At 25.4% G+C, this 20,107-nt stretch overlaps 1 protein-coding gene across 4 annotated transcripts in view; it reads left to right on the plus strand.

Annotated features, from left to right (window-relative positions):
• LOC129987921 (phospholipid-transporting ATPase ABCA3-like) overlaps positions 1 to 20,107 on the plus strand; it is a 60,518-nt gene that overhangs the window by 31,550 nt on the left and 8,861 nt on the right. For all 4 annotated transcript variants that reach the window (XM_056095917.1, XM_056095918.1, XM_056095920.1 and 1 more), the window contains exons 8-19: positions 1,355 to 1,536; positions 2,971 to 3,108; positions 4,488 to 4,611; positions 5,814 to 5,968; positions 8,204 to 8,359; positions 9,647 to 9,857; positions 11,790 to 12,039; positions 13,215 to 13,342; positions 15,185 to 15,810; positions 16,839 to 17,115; positions 18,121 to 18,246; positions 19,524 to 19,757. In XM_056095917.1, coding sequence (XP_055951892.1) covers positions 1,355 to 1,536; positions 2,971 to 3,108; positions 4,488 to 4,611; positions 5,814 to 5,968; positions 8,204 to 8,359; positions 9,647 to 9,857; positions 11,790 to 12,039; positions 13,215 to 13,342; positions 15,185 to 15,810; positions 16,839 to 17,115; positions 18,121 to 18,246; positions 19,524 to 19,757 — 2,607 coding nt within the window. The remainder of the gene's footprint in view (positions 1 to 1,354; positions 1,537 to 2,970; positions 3,109 to 4,487; positions 4,612 to 5,813; positions 5,969 to 8,203; positions 8,360 to 9,646; positions 9,858 to 11,789; positions 12,040 to 13,214; positions 13,343 to 15,184; positions 15,811 to 16,838; positions 17,116 to 18,120; positions 18,247 to 19,523; positions 19,758 to 20,107) is intronic.

The raw sequence follows: 20,107 nt of genomic DNA on the forward strand, positions 1-20,107 counted from the left end.
AATTTATATAAATTTATGCAAACTTGAGACAAAAAGTTAAAGCCTGTAAATCTGTAATATCATTTTAAATAATATTATAGTGTTTTTATTATAACATTTCCCACTTTTATCAGATGCAAATTTATCTAATAATCAGTTATATTGTATTTATTTGATGATTTTATGTGGCATCTAAATCAAATTTAACACCTAGTCACCTTTCATACCTCCAAACTGTCATCAATAATATTTGGGAAAAAAAATAATTCCATTATCAAATATTTAAAGCTTGTAGTAAAATTCTGATGAATACATAATTGGAACAAGAAAATTAATCATGCCCTCCAAAAACTCTTTCCTTTAATGAGTTTGTTTTTATGAGGAGAACTGGAATGTTATATTGATAACTCAAGGAAACTACAATTAATGGCTTGATTGTAAATATTGAAACAGAGTACATTGTGTTATTAGGTAATGTGTTTGTTTTTCATAAATGAGCATTATCAAAAACCTTGATAATAAACACCAAAATTTTATGATAATAATTTATTAGATTTTATGTAGTATTGAAATTTTGTGTATGTTATTAATAAAAATTATCCAGAATATGTATACATTGTTGGAGACAATCTGCATAATTCAAGAAGAAAAAATAATTTAAAAAATAAAATAAGAAATAGCATTTATTGTGCTTTATTACAAATATATGGCATATGAAGTCATAATCTCTTTATGTAAAACTGTTATATTAATTACTTGATAAATATTCTGAGACATTACTTGTTTAATTATTTTTTAAAAAATAATTTTGACTATGTCTGAATTTAAAATGCATGATTTATATTGTAAAACTGTATACTCTTATTCCATTTTGTTTGGATTTTTCAGACACAGCATTAATTCATTATTATTCGTTTCAGCATTAATTTTATGTGTATTTATATCAATTAATTGCTTAATTAAAAATTCCTTAAATTTAATTGGTTTAAAATACATTATTTTAATTATTTAGATGATCATAATGATTTAACTGTTTAAAAAATAAAATGTCTAATTCAGAAAAATTTTAATTGTAAAATGTTTATTTACATTTTAAAAACTTACTAGTGTTAAACTGTGTAACTAAACCTGTAGCTTGATATTAACTATTTTGATAGTATAAACCATTACCATGGTATAATATTAACCATCACACATAAATCATTGTCTCAGTGCTTAATTTTCTACATAATAAATAATTACAGGTATTGAAATTTTATCTAAAACTTAGCTCTATATCAACATTCTTTAAATTTTTGCTTTATAAAGATGTGGTCGATTGAATATTTGGCCAATAATTTATGAATTTTCTAAATATTGTTTATTTATTTATTAGGAGCTGGATTGCAGTGGGACAATATAAGTGAGCCAGCCACACCAGATGATACTTTAACTCTTAGTATGACTCTGATGATGTATTTTATTGATTCTATCATATGCCTTCTTTTAACTTGGTATATTGAAGCAGTATTCCCTGGAGAATATGGTGTCCCTGAACATTGGTATTTTCCTTTTACTGTAAGTGTTTTCAGAGAAATTGTTAGATTTTGTAACCAAGTATTTTGAATTCAATTGTGATAGATTTCTCTGTGTTTTAAGTGTAATTTTATATTAAATTAGATTTCATATTTTATATTATATTAGATTCATTATTTCATAATTCTTAATATCTGCTGTGAAGTATTCTGTATCTTGTTGCAAATACAAACAAGGTTTTAGTTCGTTTTTATTTTGTCACTTTGTTTTAAACATGTTCTTTGATTAATGGTTTTCATTCAATTAAAATTATTTTTAGTATAATTAATCATATAAAATCTAATTATTCATCTTGTCATTTCTTTATTAGCTTTCACGACTAAGAGTGAAGTAACAATGTATTGAAAGAAAATATTTTTGTAATATATATATATATATATATATATATATTGTTCATGGGATTAAAATCAAATAAACTTGATTATTGATAATTTTGCTAATATGAATATTGTATACATTAGCAATTATTATATTAATAATATATATAATGACATAATTTTGATAATGTATATAAAGTTGCTTATCATAATTTGTTCTTCTAATATACTCTGTTTTTTAAAGACCAATAATCAAATGTATGTGCTGCAATATAAAAGGCAAAAGTCACTTGTTAATTTCATTCAAAAAGTACTTTTCTATTGGCCTCTTTTGTAAGAAATTTAGTTACAATCAGAGAGCTCTATTAGCCATACATTTTATTCACAGTAGCCTTCTAAATAGAAATTTATAAAATACATCAATCATATGCTTTATAATCTAAGATTTTAAGAACTTTTCTAAGATATCTAAAACTTTTTACATTTTCTTTTAATGTCTTGAGAGTTGTAATATAGCCTTTTTTTTAAATTAATTAATAATTGCAATTATTGGTTTAATTTATGTGACGAAGAAAGTTCAAGAAATAGCTCTAAGAATAAATTGATTAATCTAGGGTTATTCAAGGTAAGTTAAATAAGTTATGAAAAGAATTTGATTTAGGTTATTTCATTTGGCAATTCCTGAGTAGCATGTCACTTTTCTGTGCATATATATATTTTTCTTTATTAGGCCATAGAGGAACTGATGGATCTAAATGGTAACATGATCAAGTTACATTTGAATTATGAATGAATCATTTTAATTAAGAAGTTAAATTTCTGTAAAATTTTAAATGTGAAGTATTTCTAACTAATTCCATTGGACTTCCCCACCCCCTCACCCCTTATAATTTAAGCTAGAAAAAAGTTAGATCATGTGTTATATGATATTTTTCTTTTATAACTTTAAAATGTTGAAAAAATCACAAACTTTAAACTTTTTCCAATAACATTATCTCTTATATTTATTATTTGTGCCTTGTGTTTTGTTTAACAGTTCATGTATATTGCATTTTTTATGTTAGTAATTGAAAGAAATGAATTGAATTTTATTTCACAGCGATCTTACTGGTGTGGTCAAAATCAAAATTTGTCTGATATGGTAGAATTTTATAATTCTGAAATCAAACAGTCTGAATATTTTGAAAAGGATCCGGTGGATCTTATGGCTGGCATTCAAGTTCATGGTTTAACCAAAGTGAGTTATTTTCACATTTCTAATTAGAAGTTATTTTCAATACCCCCGCCAAAACACGCACACATTTTATACTTTATCATTTTATATATATATATATATATATATATATATATATATATATATATATATATATATATAATTAATTTTAGAAATATATTTTTTAATGTAATATGTTTATAAATTGATAAAACATTTGAAAAAATTATGGAAGACTATTAAATAGAACTATGTAAAATTTTCAGTTACCATTTTAATAAAATAAAATTTCAAAAATATGTTTATCATTCAATATATTTAACAAACAAAAATTGAATGCTTTGATAAGAATGAAAAAAATCCACAAACAATTTCTTCTTGACTAAAAATGAGTAGAGAGAGCTTAACTAAACTGTTGACTTATATGATAATGATGAAATGCAGATATCAATACTTTTGCAGTCATCAAATTAATGCATTATTAGCAGGTTTTCCCTTTTTTGGTGTTATTGTGTGTTTGTTTTCTAACAAATAACATTTTTTTCATCTATGGCCTGTTTATCTAGATATTCTGTTATCTGAGTCAAGTGTGATCCCACTTAAACAGATAATTAGAATTCTACTGTGTGGAAATATTACTGTATGAAAGTTACATTAGTGCAGCTATAATTAAAAATGTGTCACATTGTAAAAACTTAATCTCAAATATATATATTTAATATACTTAATAAAAGCTTTTTCATTCAAAAATAAAGCAAATATATTAACTTTCAAAATGATTAATCATATCCTTAATAATGGATTTGTATTTGATTTTCACTTATATTTAAAAAGTTATAAAAGCTTTTAATACTGCTTCCAGTATTTCACTAAAATTTCATTAATGATTGGCTGTAATATTTATTAATTTAAGTAAGAAATTTTTTTATAAAAGTTGACTGTAAAATTAGTTTTAAAAAAAAAAAACATTTTTTTTATTTTTTTAAATTGCCATACTTTAAGGAAACCTGATTTTTTTTTTTTTTTTTTTTTTTTTTTTTTTTGTTATTTAAACAGATATATGAATGGGGTTTGTTTTCAGTTAATTCTGATAATTGGACTTCTATGTGCCAATGATTTCTTTTTAAGATTACTTGCTTTTAATTAATCAAAAAATCATTTAGAGAAGCAATTTAAGTTTCACTTCATAATTATATTGATTTCATTAATGTGACAATATCTTGAACTTATAGCATATTAAAGCCAGGGTAATAGTACCAAAATGTTTTTGATTTTATTATTATTTTTTTTTTATCCATGTGATCTGAATGGATGTTTCATTAATGTAAAATATGCTTCTAGTTCTTAGTTTCTTTTTGTAGCAACTAATGAACAAACTTTAATAGATTTTAATTTTTAAATAGGTATATGGAAAACGTAATTCTCCAGCTGTGAATAATATTAGCATAAACATGTATAGAAGCCATATAACTGTTCTTTTAGGCCACAATGGTGCAGGAAAAACTACCACGATATCAATGCTTACTGGTAAAAATATTCAGATAACTTTTTTTTTTCTTTTTTTTTTGTATAGCTGTTTTTTGGTTTGTTATAAGATAATTATCTAATTTCGATTACAAAATATTTTTATTCTATTAGAACAGTGAAAAATTTCAACAAACTAGGTGAAGTATGGCTGAAAATTCATTTTTTTAAACATCAATTGTTTTTGCTGTTGTTAAGTATTTACTTTTTCATTATGGTTGATGTAGAAGCTAAGACAGTAAATTTTCCACTTTTACTTTTTGCTATGAGCTGGTGTATTGGTTATAGTTACAATAAATTTTCAAGTTTTTATTCTTTTCATAATGCTAATTCACTTGGGTATCTAATCATCTTGTAGATGGTTAATTCAATGTCTAAGTTGCATCAGAATATCTATAATGAATAAGTTTGTTGCTAATGTGGGTTTGCTTTATCACATGTTAAAAAGTAATTTGTTATTTACTTTCTTGTTCTTTTTTCCAAAAATTCTAAAATTTGAATAATGCATTGGATAAAAGTATTTTTTATCACCTCCAATTTGTGTATTTGCCCTGTTCGTTAGAAATAGATTGAATGAAACCCATTTTTTTAATTATTTGTCAGTGCTTAATGTAAAATAGCATTAAGCGAGAAATCGCACTATTTATTTTCTCTTGCCAAACATGGTATTTAGATGCAAGTATTGAAATACTTAGATTATTAGATTAAAAAATATAATTATACCAAATTATTCTTTTTTTCTTTTCTTTTCTGTAATTTAGCAATTTAGTGTTTTTGAAAGAAGATAATAGCAATTTCCTAAAAGTATTTCTAAAGTTTTAAAAATTGATTTTTATGGTATGAAAAGTTTATTTTTTGGGAGTCTAAAAATTTGTCATTAAATACATGATCGTACCAGAATTTATTAATACATTGACGGAGAAGAAAAATTGTAAGTTTACAATGTTGTGTGATTACTTTCAGTTGAGGCTCTGCAAAAGATCAAACGTTATTGTGTAAATGGCAAGAACGTGTTGATGCATATATACATACATGATTTTGGGTGTTGATATTTATTTATTTAATGTTTTTTTAATTGTCAATATATCTTCACATAGATTTATTAAAACATATATCACTAAAAAAGGTTTTTTCAAGAATATTATTTTGTTGTATAAAAATTGTTGTGTTATTTCTTGCCAATATTGTAAAATCTGTTATTACAGGTTTGATAACTCCAACATCTGGCACTGCTATGGTTAATGGTTATGATATTTGTGAAGAGATGGATAGTGTGCATTCAAACTTGGGAATTTGTCCTCAACATGATGTTCTTTTTGATGAACTAACTGTGGAAGAACATTTGTATTTCTTTTGCAAAGTATATAATTTATTTCTAATTTTTCTCATAATTTACTTTATTTTCTCCTCTTGTTTACTATTGTAATGATGTTTGAAAGAAGTGAAACATTTTTTTAATTCAATAGGGGAATGTGAAAATGTGGTAATGTTGTTAAAATCTTTTGATGAATTGCTTTATTTATTTAAGGTCTTTTTTTTAAAGGAAAGAAATACATCTATATATTCATATTTTATTAATAATATGCATATTTTATTAATAACAAGTGAAAATTCATTCAAAAATTATATATTAATGTTGTAAGTTGTTCAACCAATTCAAAATTTTCTTTATTAAAACTAGAAAAAGTGCCCAAATGATTCTGAATCCATTTTAGTGTGCTGATTTATATTTCTTAATATTTGTACCTACAATCGAAATTTTAAAAGAAAAAATGATCAAATAATAACTTTGCATTTTCAAAAGTTGTCATAAATTGTGTTATCTGTGTAGTACTCGCCATATTTACACAGTTTTTAATAATGATAATTGAATTATGTTAATAAAATTTACAATTTACAAGTTTCTTAAATTCATTTTCATTTTGTTAATTTATATGAACAATTTAGAATTGAAGCTATTCAAATTGTCAACTGTAGTTTTGAAACAGGGCAAACTGTTAGTTTGAAATAGGACTAATATGACCGATTATTCCACTAATAAATCCAGTAAGAATTTTTAAAATTGTACTTTTTTAGAGGCTTTTTATATGAAGTGGTTAGTTCCAAAATCAGAAATAAAAAATCAGTTTCTTCCAGAATCAAATGTAAAAGATAACTATCTTAATTTAAATGGATTCAAACTTTAAAGTTTATCAATAGGTAAATTAAGTCTCATGTTGAAGGAATTGTAAATGAATGCATTATTCACTACCATTTCTGAAATAGTAATTTCAACATTTTCACACAATTCGAAATTCCTCTCAATTTCATTAAAATATAACATATAAATAAAATATATTGATCTCTATGATTCAAACTAAAATTTCTGTGTATTTAAAAATAATATGAAATCTGAAAGCATTTATCTACTCTAAAAAGTATATAGGTGCTTTTTTCAATTTAATGATCCATTATCTGTATTATTTTTCTAATTGCGGAAAGATTATTTTGATCTAAAATTTGAATCAAAGCTAAAATGTTGAATTTCCCCAAATCCATCCCCATGACATTAAATTTAATATCAATTGAAGACTTGCTTTCTAAATTTTAAAACATGTAAAAAGTTTTAAGTGCAGAATAAGTTTTAAATGCATAGTTAAATAAAAGTTTTAAAAACATTAATATTTTGCTTAAAATAATTATTAAATACTTAAACAATTTTTTGGAGAAGGGGCGGATTTTTTTCTAGAAGTGAAGAATAAAAATTTTTCTCTCCAAATTTATTGATCAAGCTCTATTACAACTTGTTGATATTTCTCCCTTTCCATCCATTCATAAATATAATGCAACATAGTGCACTTGTGAGAGTTTACTATCAGATCACACTAGTTGAAAAATTGGTTTTTATATGACTTTAATCTATAGTTGCATATCGTACTTTTTCAAAACTTAATGAGTGAAATTTTTTAATTTCATTTAATTTTTAAATTATTAAAACTTAAATAAAAGTTTGAAAAGCATAGCACCTAATTGCATATTTGCAAGACATCCTTGCGATTTTTTTTTCAATGGTCTATTTTGAAGATTGCTGATAGATTGAAAAACTTTCATCTGTATTAGTATAGACACCAGAAATAATATTTCTTTTTAATCTACTTTTGGAAAATAATTAAATCATAATTTTTTTTCTTCTGGTCTAAAGTGTTCAATTAATTTTCTTTTTAGGAATTATTTCTTTCCTTACTTTTGAATCTTAGAAATAAAATTTTCAGTAATATTAATAAATTATTAATTTATGAAATTTTATCTTTTCCTTAAGTTATGAATATATATTCCTTAAGTTATGAGGTATATTTTAATATTTCACATTGTGTATGCTAAAAAAATGTAAAAGCTGGATAGATTAAAAGTATCTGTATTAAAGTTTAAGAAGTCAGTGATCTTTTATTTTTTTAATGGCTTAAGATGAGGTATCTTGAAACAAATATTTACTTTCTGGACTGATCCCTTTTTTAATTATTTAGATATGTTCAATTTAGAATTATTTAAATAATTCTTAATTTTTTTTCATTGTGTTTGATGGTTGTTTTTAATATAGACATTTTTTTTTTTTTAGTTGAAGGGATACATATCTGATTTGGTACCTTCAGAGATTGATCGCATTATTTCTATTTTAAATATGGAAGAAAAACGTTATACAAAAGCTGAAGCCCTCTCTGGTGGTTGGAAACGAAGATTATCTGTTGGAATAGCTCTTGTGGGTGGCTCACGAGTAAGATTTCCTTCTTAAACAGTCTTCTTTATTTTAATGCTTTATTTATCTCTTCACTTTCCATTTTATTTTAAAGCAATTTTTTTAAGTGTGTTAAAATTAGCAAAAATATAAAGTGATTGTAATAAAAATATTACATAAAATAAATAGCATCTGGATTTGTTAAATGGTTTATATAATTTTATATTCAAGTTCTACAAAATACAGTTTATAACAAAGGAATTTTCTTTGAAAATATTGATTTGTTCCTTTATTTTAGTAAAGCATTTTAAAATTTGTTTTATAGTTAAAATATTTTTTTAATAATCCATCCATTTAATTTTCCATATCCAAGGATTTTTTTTTTTTTTTTTTTTTTGTCTGTTTTATTTTAAGTATAGACAGCATGATGCATGTTAAATCTTTGACATTTAATCATCACTTTTAAGTTGTGATTAAGTATATGAAGTTATTTCTCTTCAGCTCAATCACCACCATTTTTGTGGAAAGTTGACGCTGTATAATTATTCTAGATTGCAAAAAGAAGCAGTTTTAACCTTTATAATTTTTGCCTATACTTCATAATTTTTTTTTCTTTCCTTCCTTCCTAGTAGGTAAATAAATTTTTGATAAAGTTTACACATTCCAAAAATATTAAAATAAAATTTTCTTTTCTGTGGCAATAAAAGTCACTTTTAGACATATTTTTTATTATATATCTTCATAATTTTAAGATTCAATCAATGTTAAGATAACATTTTACCTATAATGCTTCCATCGTAATGTCTAATATTCATGAAAATGTTACAAATAAAAGAACTTGGCCGGATTTTTGACTTATTTAATATTATATGATTTAATATTATTAAAGATATTAGCTATCTTAAGAGAAGTTTAAAGCTGTTTCGGGAGTAATTAATGCATAATTATGCAAATTAATTGTTTTAAGTAAAAACTGTATCCACATCATAGATTAAACAGTCAAATATAAATAATGATAAACAGAAGAAGATTACTTTCCTGTTATGTTTAAGATGTCATTGCTATGTTAATGAAATTAATTAATATATTTTTATACATTTATATTTTTCCAATTAAAAAATGTTAGTTCATTTATGATTTTATTAGTCAGCTAAATCATCAAGATTTTTGTTTAAAGCATTTAAAAAAACTTTTTTCCTGTTATATTAACTATGCTCTTTTCTGTAAATCATTAAGTTTTGTTATTTAAAGTATATCTTACAGATAATGTTTACATAGTAAAATGTTTCAAAATTCAATGTCAAATGAGCATTTTAATTGTTTTAGATTGTAATATTAGATGAACCAACGTCGGGTATGGATCCATTTAATCGAAGATCGCTTTGGAATGTGTTGCAAGCTGAAAAAGAAGATCGAACAATTCTGTTGACAACTCATTTCATGGAGGAAGCTGACGTCCTTGGAGATCGAATAGCTATAATGGCTGATGGCGAAGTACAATGTTGTGGATCTCCATTGTTTCTCAAAAAGAAATATGGTTTGTTTAAAACTAATTTTAAAATAAATTTAATCATTTTTCTCTTGATGTATATATTAATATGCCACACTTTGAATTTGATTGGCAACTTTCTTTGCATTACATATTTTGATTGGGAAAACATCATTATTTTTTTTCCCATGTCAAGTTTTTAGAAAATTAATCTTAACATGTTGTCTGCCATGACTCACACTGAAGATTTGGGCCATCTATCTATTCTTTTAATTATCGTAAGAGAAGAAATCATCTAATTAGATAAATGGTTTGGTACAATTAGATAACAGGCATCAGCCACATTCAAGTCATGTAACAATCAGTGCATTAAATATTTTTAGCATGTAATTGATTTTTTTCTAAAGAAGTATGGATATATATCACTCAAATGTTTAATTAAGTCAATTTCCGCCGTCAATCAAAACAACTCCTTAAAAGTTGACTGATGTTATAGTTGGATAGTGACTGAGCATGATAGTCAGTCACAATAAGCTCTATTATGCAACTTAGTTCTGTGGTAATGGAGTAACTCATTGTGATAAAAAAAATTATAGTAACTGCAATTAATCACGCATAAATTTTACATTAGTAATTTATCATTTTAAGCTTTTGTTTACTTTTGCATTTTTATATTAAGTCTTTTTCTTTATGTCAGTTTTATTGGTCTTAATTAACTTCTGTTTAGAATAACAAGGTCTGGTTTGGCTCGCATGTAATAAAAATTCTGCTAAATTGATTTTTCTTTCTTTCTTTCTTTTTCTTTTCTTTTTTTTTTTTTTTTTAATATCAGATCTTACCTATGGAAGGTGGCAAAAAAGATTTGTTGCAACAAATAACTATATTGTTAATAGCAATTGTTTTACATTCTATATTCTTTGCATAACCTTGCTTGGTGTCATAATGCTTTAGAAATCAAGGAGTTTTGTATTATTATGTATGTATGTATGTATATGTATTTTTTATGATTTTAAATTTTGTATTCATTATTGATTTACCATTATGCATTTCCATTACTATTTATAAAAAATTGAAAAAAAATCTTTTTTAGAGAGTATATCATATTTTTTGAGACTTGCTCTTTTATTGAGATTCTACTTTGTTAGATACATTGACATATAATCTATCATCTTCAATATATGATGTTTATGCAAAAAACAACATTTCCTTCATTCTTGCATATTTTTGGAATATAAATTTGCTAAGCCAATCTCTGAAGAATCACTTTCTGGATGTGTGCTGAATTTCTATGTGATGTATTATTATCTTCCAGATATATTCTGCTCTTTGCTGCTACTAAAAAGGTATTGTATGGCACAAGACAGCATTGGTGTAAATTTGCTACATCTAGTTGATAGATTTGCTGTATTTTGCATAGAATCGCACATTCACTTTTTATTTATAGTAAGATTACAAAAAAATTGATAATATGTATATTAACAGTGGTAGGAGTTACCTATGCACAAAATACTTTCCTTGGCGCACTGACTGTAAAATTTCAGATGTTACCTGTGACTATGTATATGACTTTCTATTGCTATTTATCAGCATGATGCAGAAGTCTCAAAACAATTTGATTCCACCTTGTAATTGTTTACTTTTTTTCTGTTTTCCTCCCTTTTTGGTTAGGTTATATTTTATCACTAGGTGCTTTCATTATATATTTTACCAAAATAACAAAGCCCCTTAAAAGTTTTCCATTTTTGAAAAATTTTATAAATTAACATAATTATTTCATAAAAGTGAAATAAAAAAATTCATAACATGTTTTTAGGTATGATTTCATTTTATTCTAATGTAAATCTAAACATTTATTTTTTGAAATGTAAAAGTTGTGTCTTGAGTTGCTTAATATTCTCTATCTAACATTTCAACTTTTCAATGCATTCATATATTTTATTGTAATAGAAGTTTTGACATAATTTTATTTGATCAATTTAGGTGCTGGTTATCATTTAGTCATGGTGAAGGAACCATCTTGTGATGTATCTGCTGTAACTAATCTCATTCAACTTTATGTGCCCAATGCTGAAATGTTGAGTAATATTGGTACTGAGCTGAAGTATCTTCTTCCTCATGACAGTAGCCACTTGTTTCCCAATTTGTTTAGTGAAATAGAAAAAAGGAAAAATGAACTGATGATTTCCGGTTATGGAGCATCCATAACTACAATGGAAGAAGTTTTTATTAAGTGAGTTTTTTTATAAAAACATTTCTTAGCTTTTTTTTTTTTTTTTTTTTTTTTTTTGAAATTTTTGTGATTTGAGACTGGAACTTAAACAATGTTTTTCATTAAATTTACATTTTAATTCCATGAATAAGATAGCATCTCAGTTGCTCAACATAAACAATAAACATTTGTATATAATACTAGAGAAAAGCAAGTGGGAGTGGTCTCTTTTGTACTTACTAATATATTCCCTTATAAAAACATTTGTTATTCGGAGAAAGGACACCTACATGTCCTACTTGCAACATTGTTTTTAGTGTCAATTGTATATTGATTGAGTGCCCAAATTTAAGTAATCATCATGTTCATTTCTTCAAATCTTCATCTCTAATAATGTCAGATTTAGGGTGAGTACATCCCCATGAAAATATTTTTCAAATTTTAAGGGCCATTGGCTTTTAAGGATATATTCAGTTTTTATCATTTTTTCTCGTAACATTTTTCAACTTTTTACTGAGTGGAATTCAGTTTTTTAATGTAATTTTTTATAAATATCCTTTGGTACAATTATTTTTAATGTAGTTTCTTACCCATAATTTACAATATTTTAACCATAAGACTGGTGCAGTTTAGCCAAGGTTGGCTCTTGTGCCACAAAAAATTATCTCCATCCATCCACTCTTTTAAAACTGTTCTCCCTCCCATACATCCAATATCCATGTAAATACAGATCATATACCAGGCTGTGACTGCTATGAGTACTCAGATTTTTATTGCATTTGAACTTAGAGATTGCATCAAGGTAACAACATAAATATATTCTATTAGCAAGAAGATATTCAATATGTTTCAAAAGCTGCTGCATTATTAAAAGTTTTAATATTTAGTTTTTTCAAAAATGATTATAGTGAATTTGAAAAGAATTGATTACTATTAATTCTTTCAAAATTATATGGATAATTGCAACTGTGCACAAAAAAAATCTTTCATTTTTTTCAGCTTTAATAATTGTTCTCAATAATCATTATGAAAATTTAAATAGGGTCATTAAAGTATGCTAAATATTTATGTCATATTATTTTTTAATTAATACTGCTGTTAACATTGTATGACTGCATTTTTTATAATAGGATTTGCTGTAATATTTTATCATTTTTAAAGGTATTTAACCTTTTGTAAACGTTAATCTTTAATAGAGTTGGCCACAAAACTTCTCAACAAACAGATGAAAATTCAGAAATACCTGGAGATTTGGTAGCTGCAAAAGAATCAACTTCATCAGGAGATAGTGGAATCCATGTGATTGCTGCAGATAATGACTCAAGTTGTCATTTTTTTTTTTTTTTTTGTTATCTTACTGCTGATGTAAACTAATAATTTAAAAAATATATAATAATTAATTTTTTTAACTAAAGTTTTGATATTAACAATTTGACTAAAGCATTTTTCAAACAATTTGACTAAAGCAATTTCTGTTGTCTTAGTGATATATCTTAAAAAGATATAATCAGCTTTTACTGGACCTTTCACTGCGACCACTCACTAGAGATATTAACTATGTGATATCTGATGTCACTTGATGATCATCAACTCCCTTGTTTTGCATGTGATGCCTATTTTGCACATGCCTCCAAATATTCTCTAACTTAAAATATAAAAAGTTAATTTAATCTCTTTTCTAAATATTTTACTTACAAATTACATTTCATTTCGCATGTTCGAATATTGTCATAATAATTTACTCTTTCTTTGTTATCTATAAGTATGACACAAATATAAAGCTTCAAGTGTAAAGCTATGATGCAAAAAATCATTAATAAAGAGTGTAATTAAAAAATGAATTAGTAATTTTATTTATCTAGAAACTTTATGTATAAACTAGATTGAATTAAATACCAGGCAGTAAGAACAATGAATAAAAGAAAACTATTACTATCTTATAAGTTTGCATTTTCCTTATTCATGTAATTTTAAATTAACACACTTCAACCATCAAGGTGATGTCTATCACTTGTTCAATATACAACAATAAATGCAGCTATCTAATCAATCCACATAATATATAACTCAGTTATTTAATAGTTCAAGAAACTGCATTTTATTTGCCAATGTGATGGCTTATCTTTTGCTGAAATGGAACAATTATTTGAAGATCTAGCTATGTAAATGGCTATTCTTCAACACTCTCATCATTCCTCTTTATATTAATAGTTCTTTCTTTAACCCCAGTCTATTCAGCCATTCAGAATTATGGCGGCTCATGATGCCAAAATTTTCTTGTAAAATTCGAAATTTCTTGGTGGGATTGATTATTTTGGAAAAATTCATAAATTTGGAATTCTTTTCAGTATTCCATGAGTTTTAGAAGGCTTTGGAACATTCTTCCCTCTCTTATCCAAATGAATGAATAAAATTCAAAATATTTAACAACAATGAAAATGAAGCAAAATCTTGGCTCTATTGTGATTCTAGCCAATCATATTTCAGTGTTTGATATTTTAAACTAATTCTACAGATTTCTATAATTAGGAACATCCATCAGAATGACTGTTATCCTAGAAAACTATTTTTTTTTTATTGAGAGTTGAGATGTATTGTTCAAATAATTAAATAAGTTAATTGGCAGATGATTTTTGTGAAAATTGTTTATTTCTATATGCTTAAGAGTATCTTTAATATAGTATCTTTATGACACATATTTCTTCTTTATTTAAAGAAATATGATCAATTTAGAACATGACTGTTTAAAAAAGTATATGAAAAGTAGGTGACTGTTAGAAAGAAAGAAAATGATTATAAAGCATATGACTGTTGTTTTTTTTTTTAGCTTAATTACATATTGACATTCTATGTAAACTTTAATTTATAGGTTGTAAATCTGCTTTATTATCTTTATTACTTTTTATTTCCTTTTAAGTGCCACTAATCATGCTAAATTTACTGTTATATTTTCTGCATATTTAGATATATTGAATTAATATTTAATATGCATTACTTATACATGACAGCTCAAAATCTTACTGTTTGATCCTTTATTTTACATTTGTAATTTGCATTTGAAAGCTGCAGGAGGAAATTTGTTGTAATGCATAACCTTAATGATTTAAATTTGCATATGTTAGAATTATCAAATGATTGCATATGTAATTCATAATATTTCTTGCAGGTACAGAAATTGATCTCCAAAGTGTCGATTATCAGAACGAAGAAAGAAATACTGGACTTCAATTGTTTCTTCAACACCTAGAGGCTCTTCTTAAAAAACGTATCCTGCACACAGTTCGTAATTGGACATTAACTATTCCGCAGTTAATATTACCTCCATTTTTTCTAATCATAACTCTTCTGATGCTGAAAACATTGCCCAAGCCTGAAGATGCACCTCCTTTGCTTTTATCCATTGATTCTTTCCATGGCTCTTTGGTTCCTTATGATGTTAATATGAATTTCAATGAAACTAGAGCGCTTGGAAATTTTTTTTCATCGCAATTTACTGGGCTTAACAAGCCATATCAGATCAATTCCACTAAACAAAATTTGACCAGTTATCTATTGGAAGTAGCTGCTGAAGATCTTGGCAGGTATAATTTACACAATATGGTAGCTGCAAAGTTTGATTTTAATGGACCAAAAAATAAAACTTTAATTACTACTCTGTTCAACAACCAAGCTTATCATTCACCTGCAATTGCTTTGCTGGAAGTCCATAATGCTATTTTGAAATTCTTGTCTAATAATGCATATTCATTTAAAGTTATAAATCACCCACTGCCACGCTCACTTGAAGATAAGGTAAGAAAAAAATATTTACTTCAAATTATTTATTAGAGTATTATTTTATTAGTTAAAATATTTTTTTACTTATATTGAACACAGTAGAAAGATGCGTACCATTTAAAAAAAACTAAAACTGCAGCATTCATGCAGTTTAATATTTTACAATTGCCTTAAAATGAATTTTTCAGTATTTCTTTTAGTTAATTTTAAATCATCTACTTGACAAAAGAATATTAGTACAATTCTTGATTAATTACTTGGAATAAAACTATTTGATTGTCTGTCTACCTTTTGGCATTCCACAAGTCAGGCCATTTCAACAAGAGCTATTCAAATTTAGCATAAACTTATTTTGGAGAGTGGAAATGTTTGTTTGTCTTGGAATGTTTTGAAATTTTGATTTAGAATTTTTATTTAATTGAAAAGTAGCCAAAATTTATTGTTGCTGTTCTTGTTGATAACTTATAGAAGATTATCATACAAAGGTAATTTTAACTCAGTCTTAAATTTCAAAATTTATTTGTAATGATGCCAGTCTAGTTAACTTGACATTTTTTCTGAATTTCTGCAATTCCTGAAAGATATTTTTATGCAGTATTTGCAAAAGTACTTTTTATTCTCACTCTAAATATTAAGTAATTTGCATTTTTTCAATCAATATTTAATTATTTGTTTTTCTTTCCTTGCTAAAAGTTAAGTAATTGAACTTTTTTTAAATTTATTTATTTATTTTGATATTCTTTGACAATGTCATCTTTTCAGAACATAATCTGTTTTTAAGAAAGCAATTATCTTAAATACTGCCATTGTGTGTGCATAATTTTTTTTTGAAGGTGATATAAAAAAAAAAATGGCTTCTGAGATTCTATCATATCCATTATGCTTTGCTGTGTAGTTGCGCTTCTTTACTACTTTTCAATTAATATCCAAAACAGCTAATACTATTGTTATTTATTGGAATTTAAATTTAAATAATTAGAAGTCTGTTATATTTTTTTTTCTTTTTAACTAAGTAACTACAGATTTTTTCTAATTTGTATTAGGGACAGGAGCAACAAACTGATATGACAGAATCTTACCAAATTGCTCAAGACATTATGTTTGGGATGTCATTCCTTGTTGCCAGTTTTGCTGTCTTTATTATTAAAGAACGTGCTTCAGGATCAAAGCATTTGCAAAGAGTTAGTGGTGGCAATTTGTTCTCCTACTGGTTTGCATCATTTTTGTGGGACTTGTTAAACTACCTCATTCCATGCTGTCTGGTTCTTGTTGTGTTCATTGCATTTGGTACTGAAGGTTTCAGCTCAGCAGCAGGACAAGGTACTTTATAGTAATATAACAAGAAAGTAATTCATTATAATATAATAATAAAGTAATTTATAATAATATAATAAGAAAATGATAATAAATTTGATCAATTTTTTTCACATTCTTCTGTGTTCAAATGCAATAAAAAAATATGTAATAAAGTTAATAGATAAAAACAACTTTTTATTAACATATTTATTTTAATTATTTTTTGCCTGTTATTTTTCAATTTATAGTTTATTATTGTAAATATTGTGAAATCTTGAAATTGATTTTTTTTCTCAAATTAGCTATCAAAGGGGCAAAAAATTTAATTAAATTAATTGTTAACTGATAATTAAGTTCTTAAAATATAAAAATGATGTATTGTCATCAACAATACATTTGTGTACTAATTTTAAATCATTAGCATATCATAAAGTACATGAAAAATCAATTACAAAATTCTATCATTACAGTTTAGTCGAGTTAAATTCATCTCGATTCCAAAGGTTAATTTAAAATGTGTTTAATAATTTTTTTTACTTAATTTTTGTTGTTGCTATTGCTAAATAATTCTTTTTGTTATTTGTTTCCAAAGCTGCAAATTTTGTCAAACTTTTTTCAGGAATATGAATATGATAGGGATTGTAAAAGCGAAAATCTTAACAGTCCTTGACTTTGAATGCTTATCTTAAAGAATCATTTAATTAGAATCGTATATTTCAGGATTTATATATTTTTTTGAATTTTTATCTAATTTCTGCTAGTAACATTTTTTATGAATTTAATTTTTTTTAATATAATTATATAATATTTTTATTATTTAAAAAACTAAATATCCTGGGATGTTCAATTCACTGAAATAAATTAAAAGTAGACATTGATTAAAACGTCTATTTTTCATCAAGTATTCATATAATTGCGTGTATCCAAGTCATAGACCTTAATTTATTATAATAATTATTCATCTTCACTTTTCTCTTTTTCTTTCATGTCTGAGAAAAATAATTAAGTTATATCTATTTTCTGTTATAGGCCGTCTATTTGTGGTTTTCTTGGTGCATGGACTTTCTATCTTACCTTTTGTATATTGCTGCACTTTTCTATTTATGTCTCCATCAACAGCATATGTTCGTATTTGTCTTTTTACCATATTAGCTGGTAAGTACTCACATTAATTCTTTTACTTTTAATAATATGTAGAATGTATTTAGTATGCCCAACAGCTAATTTTTAAAGTAAATATGTACTTTCTGTTGGAAAAATGCTCCATATTTTATACTATTTGAGTCAATAAAATTGCTTCTAAAAGACTTTTGAAGTCTAAATTTTTACTTAATCTCCCAGTGTAGTCAGTTATATTTAATAAAATATATTTTGTGCAACATAATTTTAAACAAAATATTTAATTCTTTTGCACTGGCCATGTTATGATATATTATTTTAAGGGAATCAATAGCTACTTCAAACAAATATTGCTCATTCATTGACATGTCTTGCCGGAAACAACCATTGAAGTGGTCTAAAATAGTGATATTTAACGCTTCATAACTTGTCAGTTTTAGCCTCAGAAAAACTCTTGTTTGACTATGTATTTAAAATGCTAGTCTATTAAGACTATTTCACTAAACATGATAAATAGATCTAGGAAATTGTATAAAAATTTAGACTTCATGATTTATTTATTTTTTTCAATGGTACATTTATTAGCTTGAAAAACATGAAATATGATTTTTTTTGTATCATTTTAAAGTATTTTTTCAATTGTAAATATATGCTCATTTCTAATATTTTAGAATTAGTTATTAGATTATGATTTGAGAAGACACCTTGTATTTGATTGTTTTTGCAAAATGGTTACCACTATTTCTATATCTAACTGTAAGCATTTAGGCAGATGGTTCTTTAAGTGGAACCAGCTATTTTTGACTATTGTATTTGATTGTGGTGATATAGAGGATGCTTATTATTATGCCTTGCTAAAAACATGGCAAAATTGAAGTGGTTAGAAATCCAATTTTAAATTCGTATGCCAAACTTGAAAAATGAACATGATGAAAATTACTCTGCTCTAAAGTTAAATATTCCAGATTGTCACTTTTTATGAATAGTCTATATAAAACAAATAAAGAGTTAATTTGATCTAATTTTTAAAAAATTAATTTAAGAAAAGTTCTTTTTTATTTTATTTATTTATTATTTACTATTCATAGAGCTTTGTCCCATTGCTGTAGTGAATAACCGCAGTTCCCAGATTTTGAAATTCCTATAGTTTTTACTGTCATTGGTGATAATAAAGTCACCAGATGCCTCGGATTAATTAATTAGGTGCTGATTTTGAACTTAATGCTTGACTATATGCTATTTATAAATATTTTCTTCTATATCATATATTATGTTTATGAACATTGTAATTGTTTGTTTTTTGCCTCTTTTAGGTATTGCAACTCTTTTAACAGTGACCATTCTAGAAATTCCTGGTATAGGTGTGAAATCTGTTGCTAAAATTCTGGATTTTATTTTCTCTATATTGATTCCAAATTATGATTTGGGGCGGGCTGTTGCTAATCTGTACCAAAACCATCAGTTCAACAAATTCTGTAATAACCATGATGTTCAATTAATTTGTAGATACCACCTTCCTCTTGAGGCTTTCAAACCTTGTTGCAAAGGTAAACTTAATATTCTTGTATTCTGTTTTTCTTTTTTATTTGTGTTTGGATAAATAAAATGTATGTTTACAAATGAAAAACCATTTATTTATAATTGCTATGAGGGAAATGGCAGTGGATTAATAAAATAAGTGGCATCTAAAGCATAATATTTTTGGTATATATGTATTAATTATAATCCACTGGCACTTTTGACTAAATTGCACCATTGATGTATCTTTGGTTAATCTACATGCCATTGGAGAATTTTATACATATCTACATATCATTTCCAAACATAATAGACTAACACAACATCTTGGGTAATCTTTAAGAGGGACGATTTATCACTTGTTGCAATAAGCAAGATA

This window comes from Argiope bruennichi, chromosome 10 (assembly GCF_947563725.1).
Source record: "Argiope bruennichi chromosome 10, qqArgBrue1.1, whole genome shotgun sequence".
Classification (NCBI taxonomy): Eukaryota; Metazoa; Arthropoda; class Arachnida; order Araneae; family Araneidae; genus Argiope; species Argiope bruennichi.